This window comes from Ipomoea nil, unplaced genomic scaffold (assembly GCF_001879475.1).
Source record: "Ipomoea nil cultivar Tokyo-kokei standard unplaced genomic scaffold, Asagao_1.1 scaffold3321, whole genome shotgun sequence".
Classification (NCBI taxonomy): Eukaryota; Viridiplantae; Streptophyta; class Magnoliopsida; order Solanales; family Convolvulaceae; genus Ipomoea; species Ipomoea nil.
The window spans coordinates 1,791,876-1,808,060 of record NW_017619749.1 but is presented as its reverse complement, the minus strand read 5'-3'; the positions used below and the strand labels follow the sequence as shown (position 1 = coordinate 1,808,060).

Below are 16,185 nucleotides of genomic sequence, written 5' to 3'. Positions count from 1 at the left end.
TTTTTTTTTTTTTTTTGCGCTTTTATTCTGTTTACGATTGCATCCCAGTGATTCACAGCATTACAAAACTATTGTTGTGCACTGTGGGTGGTTTCTTTCTAGATGTATTGAATGACGCACAGGAAGGATACTCATTGGCTCCTTCTAGAATATCCAATTAGCTGAACTAAATGCCTAACAAGTTGTCATTTCATAGGTTGTTTCCTAGGCTTGTCCACTGTATAAGGTGCTATTCTAGAATCACAAATAGATATACTTTTCTTTTGCCTTTGATAAAAATGATGTTATTCATAATGCATGATTGTTTCTTGGTTTTGTTTTATGCATCTGTTGTTTTACACAATTAGGCTGTCTAATCTGCATTTCCGGGAGGCAATTCAAGTTGGGTTATAATTTGTATCTATCCACCTCATGCAGGAGGGGCCACAGTAGAAAGTTGATACTACTATTTTACGTCTGCATTAATTGCCCACTAATGATTGTGCTACAAATTCTTCATTTTTTTAAAAAGTTAGGTATTCAGATTTTATGGAGGCCTATTATGGCTGAAAGGTGCTCCCTTGAGCAAGAACATGATGATAGAAAAATTGCACATTTATCATGTGTACTAGTAGGCCACTTTTCTGCAGGAAATCATGGTGTATTTTGGCTTTCTCTGTGTTCTTTCGTCGACACCATCCATACACCCATGGTGGAAAGGATGGAGAAATTGTTGAACTGAGAATTCACCTTCACTTTTGTACCGGAAAAATATCTCCCTTTTCACTTTGATTTACGGTAAAGTCTATTGTCCTTACTTTGAAAGTATAGTTTGAGTGAAATTTTCTTGGTGATCTTTTCTGACATGAGATAAATCAGTTTAGGTAAATTTTGACCAACTTAACTAGGGTTGTCTCTAACCCTTTTCACACTTGGCTTGTTGCAGTGGGGATTATTTACCACAATGAAAGTGAAAAGCAATTGAGAGCCCAGAGATTGTTTTTTTTTTTTTTTTTTTTGGTAACAGCCCAGAGATTGTTGTTTATTGAAGTGGATGAATTATTTGTTACGTGTTGATATTTGTATGTTTGAAGAATCTTTAAAGAAAAACTGCGCCCCAGCCCCCAGCCCCTACCTGTTTTGTTTTGATCCAGAAATATAATAAACCTAGCTAGAAAGTAGCAAGCTAGGTCTGTCTTCCAAGCAAAAAGAGGCATTAACATCCCCTTCAGCCTTTGAGCTACTCTCTGCACCGCCCATCTACTTTCCTCGGAAGAAAAGAATTGTGTTGATGGCAACCCCCCAACCCCAAACTCACCCCACTATTTATAGCCCCATTTTTTGGGTTATGATTGGAGATGAATATGCTACACCATTACTTAAAACGAAAATCATCTGAAACATGATTCTCATACCTAAATATTTTTTTTTTTTTTTTAAGAAGAAGAAAAATGCATGATTTCATGGGTGGGGGAAGGTAAGGTTGAAGTGATTAGGAAATGACCACACATGAGTGATGAGTCATGGAGGAGACTCCTAAGCTGTGGCAGCCATATCTGACCTCACACCTCACAAGCGTCGAAATTTCCACACCCAAATGGAATCATTTTCTCCTTTTGTATGCCCCTATTACGCAATGCAACCAAAAAGATGGCTGGGAAGCTACTCCTTCCTTTCATGCTTCTCTTGCCCCTAACCCAACACACCTTTTTCTCTTCTTTTTTTCACCCAAAAAAAAAACCTGCAACCACTATCTAAGATGTACACTGAGACTGGATAAAATGCGTTCATATGTCATAATCCGTAAATTACACTAGAAAGATAAACCGTATTAAAAGACATTGTTTGACATGTTCGACTGAGAAAGTGTTAGTAAGAATCGAACTCGTGGCATTCTCATATGAAATATATATATTTTTTAATTTTATATGTGACAAATGAGATTATTATTTATTTATTATTATCATTAGCATTAGCATTAGTAGCTTTGAAAAGTATATGTTAATTTTTAATTGCCCCATTATATATTCCATTTTTTTGTTTTCACACCTTCTTTCAGCATATTATTCTTTATTACTACTAATCTATTCATTTTATTTACTTGTGGCGCTAATGTCTGCACACTAACATCAACACATTTATCTGTCTGCCATGTGCCGGCTAGAAACATGCAAAACCATCAAAAACATAATTTAGTTGCATCAAAGACTGTACATTTTTTTGTTCTCGAAATGGAACAATATAATGCTATTTCAATTCTCTTGTTTTAATACTTCGTAATGAGTTATATTGGTTGTCTTGTAATTTTAATTTACTTTTAATGTCAAAATTTACGATTAATCGCTTACCAACATTTTATGTAGGAAAATTCTGGCTCATGGGCTCATTGAGGGTGTATTTGGTTCAGAATGGGAATCAAATACTTGATAATTGTAATGATTTTGGTGAAAATATTTTCAATATTTAGTATTAGAGTATGATTTGAATGATTATTAATATTGATGTATGATTATATATGACCCTATAGTGGGAATAAAAGGTTTTAAAAATGTATAAAAAAAAAAGTAATTGATCCTAATATATATAATGATATCCAAAGCACCTGAAAAAAATAATAATAATTAAAGTACTAATCAAAACTTAAAAATCATATTACCAATGAGATAGAATGATACTCATTTTTAATTAGGGAATTGAGTTTTTAATTGAAGAGGTAATCAAATCTCATAGTTGTATTTTAAAAAGTTATCAACCAAATACTAGCTATGATCGATTTCGATTCACATTTATAGTGTGTAAACTCATGAACCAAACACATCCTGAGTTTATTTTAATGAATGAATAAAATTAACCCATTGTGTTTTCTGTTCCAAAAAAAATGAAAAACTCATTGTGTTTTCAAAATCATGCAAAACTTTCAAAAATATTTTGTTTGTTTATAAAGAACGAAAGAGTCTACAATTGTTTGTTTTCTAAATAGAACAATAATTATTTGTCCAACTTTAACAGTTTGGAATGAGTTACATTATATTGTCTTGTAATTTTTGTAATGAAATGAAATTCTTAATGTCAAAATTTACAATTAATCATTTTGAGTTGTCCAGGGTATCCCTCCAGCCGATAGCCAGAAGAGTAATGCTCCGTCCTTACTCAATTAATCATTGACTAACCCGTCAAGCGATAATATCCATGTCCGTGGACTCATTGCATTTTCAAAATCATCAAAAGATATATTAGTTGCGGGTATAAGACCATGAAGATGAAAGAGTACAATTTTTTTTTTTGTTTGAAAGTACCTTAAGTTATTTGTTCAACTTTATTAGTTTCAATCCATTTCATCAACTACACTAAATAATATTTGGTATTATAATTTATATAATTGTATATCGATTTAAATATTCTTAAAATTTTATAACAAATTCATTCCGTGCAATACACATGTGAAAATACTATTAACTTCATAATAATATCAAAATTTGTGATCAATCACTGATTGACCTGTCAAATGGGAAATCCCTATTTTCAAAATGAAATTAACTCATTGTACAATGGCTTTTATGTCATAAGGTTAGGTGTGGCATCTTTAGCAAAGTTACAAATGCACTAATCAAGTTTGAGATGGAGACATTGCCCAAAGTTATTTTCCATCTTCCTGGCAGGAAAAGTGAAAAATGTGGACCGTCACAAATTGTACAGATAACAGGGACTAATTGCTAATATCTAATTCTGGCCATGTGGACCCTGTTACAATAAATTAGGGTTAAGCATTTGCTTTATTAATTTTGGGCGATGAAGAAAAGTATTAGGAAGATCCGTGTGAAAAACTCAACAAAAATGATATTAATAATAATCGAATTTGTAATTTTATATGATATTGATAATAATTAAATTCGTAATATTTTAATATGAGAATCATGTTTTTTATTTATTTTGCTACCTTTTTGTGGCTGGTTAAGCTTGGACAATATTTTAAATAAAAATTAATTAGTATAGTAAAATCTCTATAAGGTAATAACGTTGAAACCATATTATTTTATTAATTTGGACAGGTATTAATTACTCGGGAAATTAATAATTTAAATTTACTTTTCTTATTCAACGAACATAAATTAATTGCATAAAAATCATTTTATTTCATTAATGTATGTATCGTATCCTCTGAATTAATTACATAAAAAATTTATTGCACGACATTAGAAAGTTTAATTTCAAGAAATCAAATCAAATAATAACAATAGGATCATATTTTACTAAATTGTCATAATTACTGTATGTTTTTTTATTTGAGAGATTTATTAATTTATGATATCAACATAACCATAGATTTATATAAGGGTTTTTTTTTTTTTTTAATATATAAACAAATATTATTTTACTAAGTTAGTAAAAAAATGCAACTATTATGGTATTACTCGATGGTGTGTACTTGCTAAACCCAACTCATGTATAATAGCTTACATACCACACAATATACGTAAGTCACATTAAGAAAACTTTATGTGTTAGGCTCGACCAACCAAATTTTGATAATAACTTAATTCGTAACATTAATTATATTATAAGAATAATGTTTTATTCATTTGACCACCTCTTTTGAAACGTTTATTTTATTTGTTAGTGAAGAGGTCAACCACCAAGAGCGGAGACTGGAGATGGGTTTGACCATTGACATGTCTCTCCCAACAAAAAAAATGAAGGCTATTTAAATTAAATATTTGTCATTCTTAATATGGTTTATAAATTACCATTAAAATGTTATTATAATATAATATAATATGAACGTGTATTTATTATTATATGCATGAACATCATAAATATTATTCACCTAATAGTTTGGTTGAGGTAGAGTACGGATAAGAATGGTTATTGTTATATTATTATATCATTATATGAACACATATAAGAATTTTAAAATACAAAAAAACCAAAATAAGTATTCAAATATTAACAAAATGATTACGTACAGTAGATTATAAGATAATATGTCCTTGAAAGAGTTGTCACGTTGACCTTTACGGGACATGATATGAGTGCAATAAAGTTATATTATTGTGCGGTGCGATGGTGGGTTAAGTTATGCTCTCAGAGTAGAAATCAAATTATGCTAACGCGATTCGAGTAGAGTAAGTGAATTATTATGGCGGATGGAAGATTTAACTTTTATAGAATAGTAACCGACTAACTGTTATTATTCAAAGTCGAATTTAAATTAGTTTCTATAACATCGTATCAGGTGTTGTATGGAAAAACAAAAAATAAAAAAATTCCCCCAACCCTAGCAAAACAACCGCAGCGGAAGGAGAAAAAGCACATAGAGATTAGAGGGAGAGAGAGGGGGGAAAATCATTCCCAAAAAACGCACCTAAAATCCGAGAGAAGTTAAAACTGAAAGAAAGAAAGAGAGGAGAGAGAGAGAGAGAGAGAGGGCATGTGAAGTGATGGATGCGAAGAGGGACAGGTGCTTGGCGTGAAGATGAAAACCAGAGAAAACCCGAAACACGCAGTTTAAAAATATAAAAAAAAAAAATAAAAAAAAAAAAGAAAAAAGAAACGCCTTTTTTCCCCGTTCGGCGCGCATAGGAACAAGAGTTACAGCAGTCTCGTCGTATGCATGAGTAATGAATTCTCCCAGATTTTGCCGAGATTTAATTAAGGAAATTTAATTTAATTTAACCCTAAAAAGGAAGAAAAAGCAAAAGGAAAGTAGTCACTGTTTCCAGAATTCAACAGAGGGGACAAGGAAAGGAAGGCATTTGGTAAGCGGCCCAGCAAACAGATACAGACACAGACAAAGTGAAAACAGTAAACAAATCCCCCATTTTTTAAAAATTCATTCACTCCTTATTTTGACAATTCATTCCCCTCTCATCATCATCATCAATCCATCCACCAAACAAACCCCATTTTACTTTCCTTCTCTTTGAAAAACGAGACCCACCCCAATTCTTGGAATATAATTAATTGCCTCGCAATAAAAATCTGATTTTGATGCCCTTTTGGTGGGTGGGGTGTTGGGGTGTCATATGTAATTGTGAGAGATATTAATCCAGGATTTTACTGTCCTCTTTAATCCAGGTCGGGTCAGGCTCACCTCTCTTTCTCTCTCATGTTTTTTTTTTTTTTTTTCCTAGCTTTTATTTCTCCCTTTGATTTTCCTCACCCACCAATTCATTTCTTTCTCTCATCTCATCTCCTCTCCAAACCCCTCTCTTCCTCTCTTCTTTCTATCTCTTCTCCCTTCTGTTAAGCGGTGAGGTTTCTATGCGCTCTCTTCTTCTTCTTATATGTTCTATGTGAAGATTTTTTAGCAAAAAACCAATCTGAATTTGTGCTTCTATACCTCTGTGTAGGGATGGAGTTTGGATTGAATGTTTGATCATTTTCTCCAGATTGAATCTTCATAACGCTTGGTTTGCATTTCAGGTCTTGATTCTAGATCTATCGCTTAATTTTGTAGCTTTTGACCGGTAAATTTTCGGATTGTTCTCTCTTTTTTGTTTATTGTTTTTTTTTTTTTTTTTTGATCTGTGATAAGACCACTTTCTTCTGTACTTGTACAAATATCCATGTGTTTTTTTTGCTTCATTTTCTGTTGGTTTTAATTTGAAAGTTGAGGGTTTGTTTTGAAAATTTCCTTGGGAAAGGAGAGTCAAGGTTGATTTTCCGAGGGGCTGTTCTTGGAATTTGTCTTTGGTAGTACTTTGTGTTTCAAATTAAAGAAAAAGCTTCAGCTTTTGTTTCTTAATGTTTTGGCTTCATCATCAGGTAAAATGGTTTCACAAAGCTTCAATCTTTCCGGTGTAAAACATGAATTTTTAAACAAATTTTCTGATCTTTGAAATTTGGTGGTGCTCAGTGATTTTGAGATTGAATGTGCAAAACAGCTTTGCTTTTAATTTTCCCCTAAAGCTTTGATGGTTTTTGAATACTGCCAATTCTTGGATGATGAAATGGGAAAAGACTGTTCCTTCACTTCTACCATGTATCTTTGTTTGTGTCCTCTGTTTTTGTTTATTTTCAAACTTCTATTTCACCTAAATCTCTTTTTTCTCTATTGCTACTTAGTGTTAATAATTATTGTATTGAATATTGATTGAAGTGTTTGTATAGAAATGAATTTTAAAGAACAGTATTTGACTGGTATTGCACTTCTGGCATGTGAAATGCTCAATTGCTCATTTGCTCATTCCACTGTGTAATGCTTTGGGTTTTCTAAGTTTACTTGTTTCCTGTGAGTAAAAGTAAGAGATGAGATATGATAAAAGATGGATTCATTGCTCGACTTTGGCTCTTTGCATAACACCGAGTTCCCTAACAAATGAATGATTTTATAACTTCTGTGGAATGGTTTTTGCATTAGAAAAATAAGATGGATCTTTCTAATGTTGTTGCGGATTAGTGTGTGTAAATTATGATTTATTTACATCCTTCTGATGCTCCACATTGTGTGTTAATTTATTTCAGGTCTGCTAAAGGGAGAGGGGGCGAGGCTCTATTGTGCGCAAAATATACTTCCCAATTCCTTTGAATAAAGTACATTCTAGCCCCAATGCAAGGGCAAAAGAGTGCTATTGGTTCCTTACCTGAAACTTTAGGCTTTAATCACGGGTCTACTTCAGGCGATGCTGGCATAGAACCGCAGATATGCTGGAATAATTTGCGAAATTCAACGCAGAATCTGATACCAGATTATATGGTTTCTTCTAATGAAACTGCCTCTGGATATATCGGTTCTGCAAGTCAAGAGAGGCAGAACTTGAATGGCTGGAGTTTAGGAGAAAGCAGCTCGAGTATTGGACAAAATCAGGTTAGTGAAAACGACCCGAAGCCCGAACATCATTGGCCGTCTCCTATGGGTGCTTTTCCTGGACCACCTCGAATCCCCGAGGAAAGGCGATACGGGCCCTCCAATATTCTTTCGCTGAATAACGCTGAAGTAAATATAAACAGCAATCACACCACCGGCACAGGACTATTTATGCAAGGTGGTTCTGGTTCTAGTTCCCGTGCTTCACCTCACAATCTCAACAGAAATTCGGGATTTGAGGGGGATGATACTGATGATGATGACGACGATGACTGTCTAGTAATGGAGTGTGTCACTGCTTACAAGTCTGAAGTACCGGTGAACGAGCGAGTGACATCTGGCAGTTCTTCCTTGATCCCTTTTCCAGGCCCTTCTGGAACTGGTGGATATTTGGCTCCGGAAAGTGATGGCAGGCCCGGCAGTTCACTTGAGGGTCGACGCATATCGTGTAAAAGGAAAGCACTTGAAGGTCATGTCGGTCAATCTTCTGGAAGTGGTAGTTCGAGTTACTTTCATCATGCTGAAAGTAGTGTATGGCATACTGTCCCTGCTCAACACAATGTAAGTAGCAGTTCTGTCATGTCGTCTCCTGCTCAGAACTATAATGGCGTTAGTTTGCCAGAGCCGATAAACCCTAGACTTGGACTAAGCATCGGAACTGCTGCTCCTGAAGGTCCTCTTGGTTTAACTTCTTCCAGAAATGCAGAAAGCTCCCGAAGAAATTTCCGAGTGAGGATTAATAATACCTCACAACAACAAGATTCTAGTCCTCAGAATCTGTTCTCGAGCAACGCTGATGTTGTGAATGCTACCATTTCATCTGATAGGCACTCGTCGAGACTCCTTAACAATAATTCGTTGAACTTACAGCCTCCATCGGTAACATACAACGCGAATCCTCAAGGGTCGGTGCGTGTCCCCGCTTTGCGTCCCAGTGCTCAGGCTAGGTGGAACGCTGCATCTAGCTCGAGAAGTGGTAATCCGAGTAGTTTTCCTCTTCCCGGGGAGAGAGATTTCATTCTGTTTGATGAACCGAGTTCTAGAGGTGTGCCGAGGAATATGTCACAACATCCTATGTTTACTCCTGCTTCTGAGATTGGGAATCCAACCCAAACCCCTACTAACTGGGGTTTAGCCAATGGAAATATTAGTATTGCTGGAAATCCCGCTTCTACTTCTCGGGGTGCCTCTAGTTCAGGAGCTCACAATGCTGCTTCTCCTTCTTGGGCACCTCATCGTAATCCTCCACAATATCCTAGGAGGCTATCGGAATTTGTTCGTAGATCCCTGTTGTCGTCAGTTGCTTCTGACTCGGGGGTGACTGGCAATAATCCCCCGCCACTTTCTGGTTCTTCTGCTACCTCACAGGAGATCACTCTTTCTGCTAATAATGGGCATCGGCCATCTAGTTCAAGGTCAGCTATGTTGTTGGAGAGGCATCTCGGTGGTTCTTCTGGAGGTCCTTATTCCTGGAGGGGTCTCGCTGCTGCTGGGGAGGGAAGAAGCAGGCTAGTCTCTGAGGTATGTTTGACATTTTATTCGAGCTCTAATTTACCGTTCTTAATCCTTTTCTTGATCATCTTTTAGTCAGACCAATATACAGAACCAATAATGCATATATCTACCTCCCATGATGAAATGTTAAAGTTTTCTTATATCTTTAAACTTAGACATGTGTTATCTTGTATCTATAATTGATACAACCCTATTCAATTTGGCTTATTTGAAGACTTGGCACCTCTATTTTTGGATTTCTATCCTTTCTACATTTTCTTATGATAGCTAAAAATCCTACAATTAATTTCTGTGCCAAGAATCCCAAGATATGTTTATTAGCTCACATTTTCTTAAGGAGAAGCTGAATGGGTTTATATATGTTTTCTAAAGCTGGCCACTTGTAATTAGATATGAAGTTAATATCATTTTTCAACTGAACAGATACGAAATGTTTTGGATCTTATGCGACGTGGAGAGAACCTGCGGATTGAGGTTAGATTCTTGCATTACTAAATGTTTATTATATTTGATGTATGTAATTCTATATCACATTTGGAGATTTGTGCATCCATAATTTTTTTTTTTTCTTCGTTCGATCTTCTTATATTAGGCTTACTAGTCTAGTGAAATTGGAAGTAAATTACGTGTTTTTTTTTTTTTTTTAACCATATGAACTTTCCACTAGAGACTCCTTTATAACCTGGACAAACAACTACCAGATAGGATTTTGTCGTGAATGAACCTCCACTTGAGCTCTCGTTTCTTTCCTACTATGCCAGCTCACTTACTTTGTCGTGTATAGGGTAGAGAAGATTGTAGGGAATGTGAAAAATATGTTTTTTTTTGGATAAATGTTTACAATGCTCTTAACTTTAATAGGTGTTTCGTTTTAGTCTAGATGAAATGGTTGATGAGCTCATCAATACTATCTATGGTTTTCTAAAAGGCGTACCAAAAATAGTATTGTCATCTACTCCGTTCCATTCTTTCGAGAAAATGCAAAAATTCTTGTAATTCTGGCAGACATGGATGGAAGGATGTCTGCTTGAAGATTTCAGGATTAACTTTACTACTTTAGTAACCTGCTTAAAACATAATGTTGCTATCTATAGTGTTATACCGTTTTCCTTATTTTAAGAAATGCTTGTAGATCTACCAGACCTGTGGATGAAAGGATGACTGATCCGGTGATCCCAGAATGGCAGATTTCTGGATTAACTTTAACAACCTGCCTTTTGAAAGCGGTTTTTCTTCTTGTCCAGGATGTGATGATACTCGATCAGTCAATCCTCTTTGGGATGGCCGATATTCATGATCGGCACAGGGACATGCGACTCGATGTTGACAACATGTCATATGAGGTGCGTGGGCAGAAAGGACAGAATTTGACATTTAACATTAATTTTCTGCGTCTTTTTGTTTTGTTTTGGGTTCCCCCGGGTTAGCATTCTTGATTTCGCTACTCTCCTCAGGAGTTACTTGCACTGGAAGAGCGTATTGGAAATGTCTGCACTGGGTTGAGCGAAGAAGCCATTACGTCCCGGTTGAAACAGCACAAGTATGTGTCCATGAAGACCGAAGAATCTATGGAAAGAGAACCATGCTGTGTATGCCAGGTACCGTCCTTGTCTTATTCCCACCGTTTTTTTGGATTTTCTCGAATCAGGCATTGTTTAAGCGAAATCTGTATATGTATGTATTTCAGGAAGAATATATCGATGGGGAAGATCTTGGAGCGTTGGATTGTGGGCATGAATTCCATAACGAGTGCATTAAACAATGGCTTAAACAGAAGAACCTGTGCCCCATATGTAAAACGACAGGACTGGCTACATGATGAGCGGGAAGTGTTACCATACATCATTCTTTCATTTAATCGGAACTGGGTGGGTGGGCAGCTGGATGGATAAAACGTCGTCTCTCCTTTAGGCAAGGATGACTCCACTAAGTGGGTCAGATCGCGTAGAGTCTCCATAGGAATCACTGAATCGTGAAGGTCCTTCGCGTATTTTTCTCCTCGTAGTTTTATGAGTGATCCTAAAGTAGCTCTAGCTTTAGCCATTCATATTGTTAAGAACCTCACTAGTTAGCTGGAAATGCACATTTTTTTTGTTTTTGTTTTTGTTTTTGTTTTTCTTTTTTCAATCCGTACCCAGTAAGAATTTAGAATTACTTATTTACTATTGAATATTTGTTTATTTAATTTTTTTGCCTGTATTTTTATTTGACATAATTTCTTTAAAGATTTTTCACCTTATGTTTTGTCTAATCTCTCTCAGGACAGGTTATTAATGGATAAATGCATTCTTAGGTAGGGTATATTTATACTGCATTATTACCTGTGTTGCTCAAATCATTTTGAAAATGGTATTTTTTGGGGGATATATGTTCTTCCCTAAAAGGTTTACAGAGTATTTGGGAGGATGTAAATCATTGTGACTTAATAGCTCAGTATAATGGGTGAAATGTTGGTGCGCATAAGAAATCTGTTCAATTTAGGCATAATTTTTACAATGTCACTGTTGAAGTTTTAATTTTGATTTTTTTTTTTCAAATATTGTCTACTGAATCAGTGAGCTAAATCATTGCGGACAGGGAATGTATGTTCTTTCTAGTTGCTTGGGAGGTCAATCATAGTCTGAAATATATGTGTGTTGATACGAATAATATGATGAGATATTAAGATTATAAATTAGTGAATTTTGTATGATGAGAGAAATTTGTGATGATTACTTTTGAGGGTGTTTGATGGTGCCAGACAGATACCAAAGAGGGCAGCAAACAATAAAAATGATTCAACATTGTGTTCAGAATCAGCTTCCCTATCGACAAAGCTATCGTCATTGGGAATGGCGATTGAATGGTTTTATTTATTTATTATTATTTTATTAAGCTCCTGTGGCTTCCAGTTGGGGTTTTGTGATAAGGCAATCAGTATGGTGAAATAATATTTTAATCTTCTATGCCTTTTTTCCATATTGACAAATTACACGTATGCAAATTTATCAATATTGTAGGGTATGTCTCAAAGAGTCGAGACTAAAAGTTCTATATATTATTGTTTATAAGAGATTAAATTCAAGCTGCTTTATCGATAAAAATGTAAAGAGAAAGGATCAAATAGGTTCTTAAATTTTACTCAAACCTTCAATTATATTTTTTAATTTTTAAAAATTATAATTAAACATATAAACATGTTATTTTGAAGCATTGGAACCCATAAACCGATTAGTGACCTGTATTTACAAGTCATTAGGATTCCGATGAACCTCCGATTAATTTTTGGTGACAAAATACCGGCAACTGTCACGGTTGCGTTTGGTCTGCCTTTTTCTTCGTCGGAAAGGGAGACCAACTTGGTTGCCTTCTCCGATGACGAGAGAAGGCGTCGCCCTCTCATTCGCTAGAAAAGGCAAACCAAACGCGACCGATAACGGTCGTTGGTGTTTTGTTGTCGGGAACCCTAGTGACTTGTAATTACAGGTTACTGATCGATTTTTGGGCTTTAATGTTCCAAAATAACATGTTTATGAGCGTAATTGACTTTTTCAATAAAGTTCAAAATTTTGATGGCAGTTAACATTATTGATAATAGAGGGGTAAAAATGCAAATTTTAAACTTGAATAGCTGATTGGAAATTAGTAGAAGTATTGAGGTAAAATTGTAATTTGATCATTTAAAAAAACCCGAAAATGAACCAAATCACAATTAAGGCGGGAGATTACAGTTCTAAACACTCTGTTTTAGAGAGAGAAGAGAATGCATATGATAGACCGAGAAGGTGAGAAGCTCTCATCTTCATCTCCATGAACTAAGAAAACCCTTGCGCTCAGAGCAGTGAGCTTGGAAAACACACGAGGATACTTAAATTTGGCTTTTCTTTGTAATTTTCGGGTTTTACTTCTTCCTGGTTATTAGTTTTTTTCTGAGGACTAACAGCAATGGCGGATCCATACGGAGTAAACCCCCGTCATCCACACTCGCTCGAATCCGAGGACATGTCTTCCTTTGTTCACAATCTTCTCCACGGCTCGTCCGCTTCCGCTGCTGCTGCTGCCGGCGGCGGCGGCGGTCTCTTTGCTCGATCAACGGCGGTGGCTTCCAACAACTTAGAGTCTCGGATGAGAGATGGATCTTCTGCTGCTGTGGTAGAGTCGTCTTGTAGCCTTAATTTATCCGATCCTTGCGGATTTTACGGAGCACAAGTGAAGGAGGATGCTGTGAATGCATTTTCTTCAGCTGGAATTGGGGATTGTGAAGCCATCACTTCTTCAAAGGGGATTGAGTTTGCACATGATAACAAGGTCGACGATTTCGCTTTTACTCTTGAGGTGATTGTGATTGTGATTTATTATTATTATTATTTTCTACAAATTTAATGTATATATGTAGTAATCGCTATAAACAACACTTTGTGGGTCATTGTTACATTTCACTTTCATCAATAAAACGGACTCTCATGTGATTGGCTTTGTGAAGAATTGAATGATGTCCTCACGCAGTGGATTGCTTGTGGGACAAACTCTAATGGCCCATCAGGCCAAAGCTAACAATACTTCACAGTAGACAAACCATGGTGATGAGCTCAATATTAGCTGTTTTGTCCTTGATCATACGTTGAAGATAATTTACTAAAACTGTTGCTCTAATCTTAGAGTAAATACAAATACTCCTTTGTACTGTAATTGATTATTAACCATCAAGCATTTATCAGGATTGTGAAACTTCAGATGCGCCAAGTAACCAGGTTCAACTGCGAGGATCAAAGAGGAGTAGATCAGCAGAGGTTCATAATTTGTCTGAAAAGGTCTGCTTTGACTCAAATGTCTTAGATTTAATTTTGAATATAGAGGATGTTACTGTTGATTTATCTGGCTAACACTTATGTGGACAGAGGAGGCGGAGTCGAATCAATGAGAAATTAAAAGCACTGCAGAACTTGATTCCAAATTCTAATAAAGTAAGACTATTCTTAACTATAGTAACTTTTCTCCATCTTTTTACAGTGCAGTTGTTTTCCTTGGTCTTTATTGGGTTTGTGTTCTGTGATAGACTGATAAGGCATCAATGCTTGATGAAGCAATTGAATATTTGAAGCAGCTTCAATTGCAAGTTCAGGTATTTAATCCTGCTATTTTTAGTGCCTGTTTTTTTTAGGGTTATACTTCATCCACTACTGAACTTGGGTATACTTTTCGTTGATTGACAAAAATAAAATGCACTGTTGGATAGAATTTTGCATACATCATAATTACAATGAAAACAACATTTGCTTATTAGAGTTTGTCTCTTTGCAGCAATAGACCACCCCAGTGGATAGAATTTTGTGCTACTCTGCTTATCTTCATAAAGACATCTATTTCATTTATTTTTATCCGAGAGTGAGCCAAACTCTAATACTCAAATGCTTACCTTGGTCGTTCTAATTTGGGTATTTAGTTAATTTTCTTTTTTCTATATTGCATATATTTATCGGGGTTTAACAATCTTACCTAAAACAACCAGCAGAGAAAAAGATGCATTCCCTTTAGTTCATTGTGTGATTGGGTATCCCATGGTTGATGAGAAAGACATTAGTGAATGCTTTCATGTCTCTATCACAAAATAAGCAAAGAAACAAATTAACTAGAGTTTGGTTGGATAGATATATTTCTTGAAATAATCTGTATTCCCCCTTAAATGACCAACAATTCTTTACTGGGAAAGATGAAATATTCTGATCAAAGACTACTCTAGGCTCTTTGTTATTTTGCAATCTTCCTAAGACATAATTAGAACCTTTCTCTTACTCTAGAGTTTGGCTTTGCAGATGTTGACAATGAGGAATGGATTGAGTTTGTATCCGGGCTATTTCCAGGGATCTCTCCAATCAATTCAACTGCCTCCATCGGGGAGTGCATTTGATGAGAATGTAATTCCAAAAACAAGAGGAGCAACTAATTTTTCTGGAAACCAAGAAATTTCAATGCAGAACAGGTTTGAAATCTCCCACCAGAATCCTTCAGCCCAGCAAAATGTATCCTCTATGAAGAACACCACTAATTCAGAGAGTCCCCTAGTCTTTGAGACACCAATGCAGAATCATTATGGGATGCTTAACCATTTGGCTTCTACAAAGGTAAAACTTGTCTCAAATGGTCCAGTACTTCAGTCAAATGACAAATGCCTGTAAATTAACTCGGGATTCTTCTTAAAATTGCAGGATATATGCAGGAATGATTCATTATCAAGGCTGCATTTAGACATGAGTTGCTCCGGGAACAATTCATCACCAGGTGTCTCTTCTTCTTAGTCAATAACTTACAAATTTGCCTAAAGGATGCTGAAAAATATTTGATGCCCTTGTTTTGTTTTGTTTTTTTTTTTGGCTCACCAGTTATACTGATGCCCCTTTCTAGTTTATTAACTATATCACAGAGCAAACATCAACATAATTGAGCTGTTGTAGCTGGTGAACTTATCAATTTGTTCTTATTCCATACTTTATTTCCTGCTCAAAAAAAGAATCTGCAAATTCCTATATATGTATGTGAATCGATTCTCGTCTCTAACGTCATGCAAAAGATTAAAATTTTCCGGTTGGTGCTTGTCCTCATCATCCTTCTTTTCATACTTTGTATATGCTTAGCTGCCTGCTTCATTACTTGTATTAATTAGTTACAATAGTTTATCATAAGTCATAACCATATCCAACAATGATTTCTTTAATAAGTTGTTTATTTTTTTTTTCTTTATTAAAAGCATAGAATAGAATTCGTAATCCAGTATGCGGTAGATATCTTTGCTGCAAGTTAGGTTGATATTAATACTGTCGGCAACACTGACAAATTACAGATGGAGAGCAATACATTTATTTCGCCTTCAATTTTTTTTTTCCTTTTCTTATTTTACTATATATAAA

At 35.4% G+C, this 16,185-nt stretch overlaps 2 protein-coding genes across 6 annotated transcripts; both read left to right on the top strand.

Moving 5' to 3' along the window:
• Positions 1 to 6,060: 6,060 nt before the first annotated feature.
• Positions 6,061 to 11,540, top strand: LOC109170468 (probable E3 ubiquitin-protein ligase RHG1A). 4 transcript variants are annotated; one of them, XM_019319591.1, is made up of 7 exons: positions 6,061 to 6,229; positions 6,403 to 6,446; positions 7,444 to 9,307; positions 9,725 to 9,775; positions 10,546 to 10,644; positions 10,756 to 10,899; positions 10,989 to 11,540. In XM_019319591.1, exons 3-7 carry the CDS (start codon positions 7,529 to 7,531, stop codon positions 11,118 to 11,120), a joined length of 2,205 nt encoding a protein of 734 aa, XP_019175136.1. In that variant the 5' UTR covers positions 6,061 to 6,229; positions 6,403 to 6,446; positions 7,444 to 7,528; the 3' UTR covers positions 11,121 to 11,540. The 4 variants fall into 4 exon arrangements, with proteins under 4 accessions (XP_019175136.1, XP_019175134.1, XP_019175133.1 ...); XM_019319589.1 differs by lacking the exon at positions 6,403 to 6,446 and adding an exon at positions 6,330 to 6,402; XM_019319588.1 differs by having other exon boundaries at positions 6,330 to 6,446.
• Positions 11,541 to 12,917: 1,377 nt separating this feature from the next.
• On the top strand, positions 12,918 to 15,879 carry LOC109170514 (transcription factor SPATULA-like). 2 transcript variants are annotated; one of them, XM_019319665.1, is made up of 7 exons: positions 12,918 to 13,615; positions 13,999 to 14,091; positions 14,179 to 14,244; positions 14,337 to 14,402; positions 15,094 to 15,402; positions 15,487 to 15,589; positions 15,716 to 15,879. In XM_019319665.1, the coding sequence occupies exons 1-6, from the start codon at positions 13,226 to 13,228 to the stop codon at positions 15,574 to 15,576; spliced, it is 1,014 nt and encodes a 337-aa protein (XP_019175210.1). In that variant the 5' UTR covers positions 12,918 to 13,225; the 3' UTR covers positions 15,577 to 15,589; positions 15,716 to 15,879. The 2 variants fall into 2 exon arrangements, with proteins under 2 accessions (XP_019175210.1, XP_019175209.1); XM_019319664.1 differs by having other exon boundaries at positions 12,919 to 13,615; positions 15,487 to 15,586; positions 15,713 to 15,879.
• The last annotated feature ends 306 nt before the right edge of the window (positions 15,880 to 16,185 follow it).

Coding starts and splice junctions, on each gene's coding strand:
- LOC109170468 (XM_019319591.1), top strand. CDS start 7,529: ATGCAAGGGCAAAAGAGTGCTATTGGTTCCTTACCTGAAACTTTAGGC. Junction 9,308..9,724: donor GAAGCAGGCTAGTCTCTGAG/GTATGTTTGACA, acceptor TCAACTGAACAG/ATACGAAATGTTTTGGATCT. Junction 9,776..10,545: donor GAGAGAACCTGCGGATTGAG/GTTAGATTCTTG, acceptor CTTCTTGTCCAG/GATGTGATGATACTCGATCA.
- LOC109170514 (XM_019319665.1), top strand. CDS start 13,226: ATGGCGGATCCATACGGAGTAAACCCCCGTCATCCACACTCGCTCGAA. Junction 14,245..14,336: donor TGATTCCAAATTCTAATAAA/GTAAGACTATTC, acceptor GTTCTGTGATAG/ACTGATAAGGCATCAATGCT. Junction 15,403..15,486: donor ACCATTTGGCTTCTACAAAG/GTAAAACTTGTC, acceptor TTAAAATTGCAG/GATATATGCAGGAATGATTC.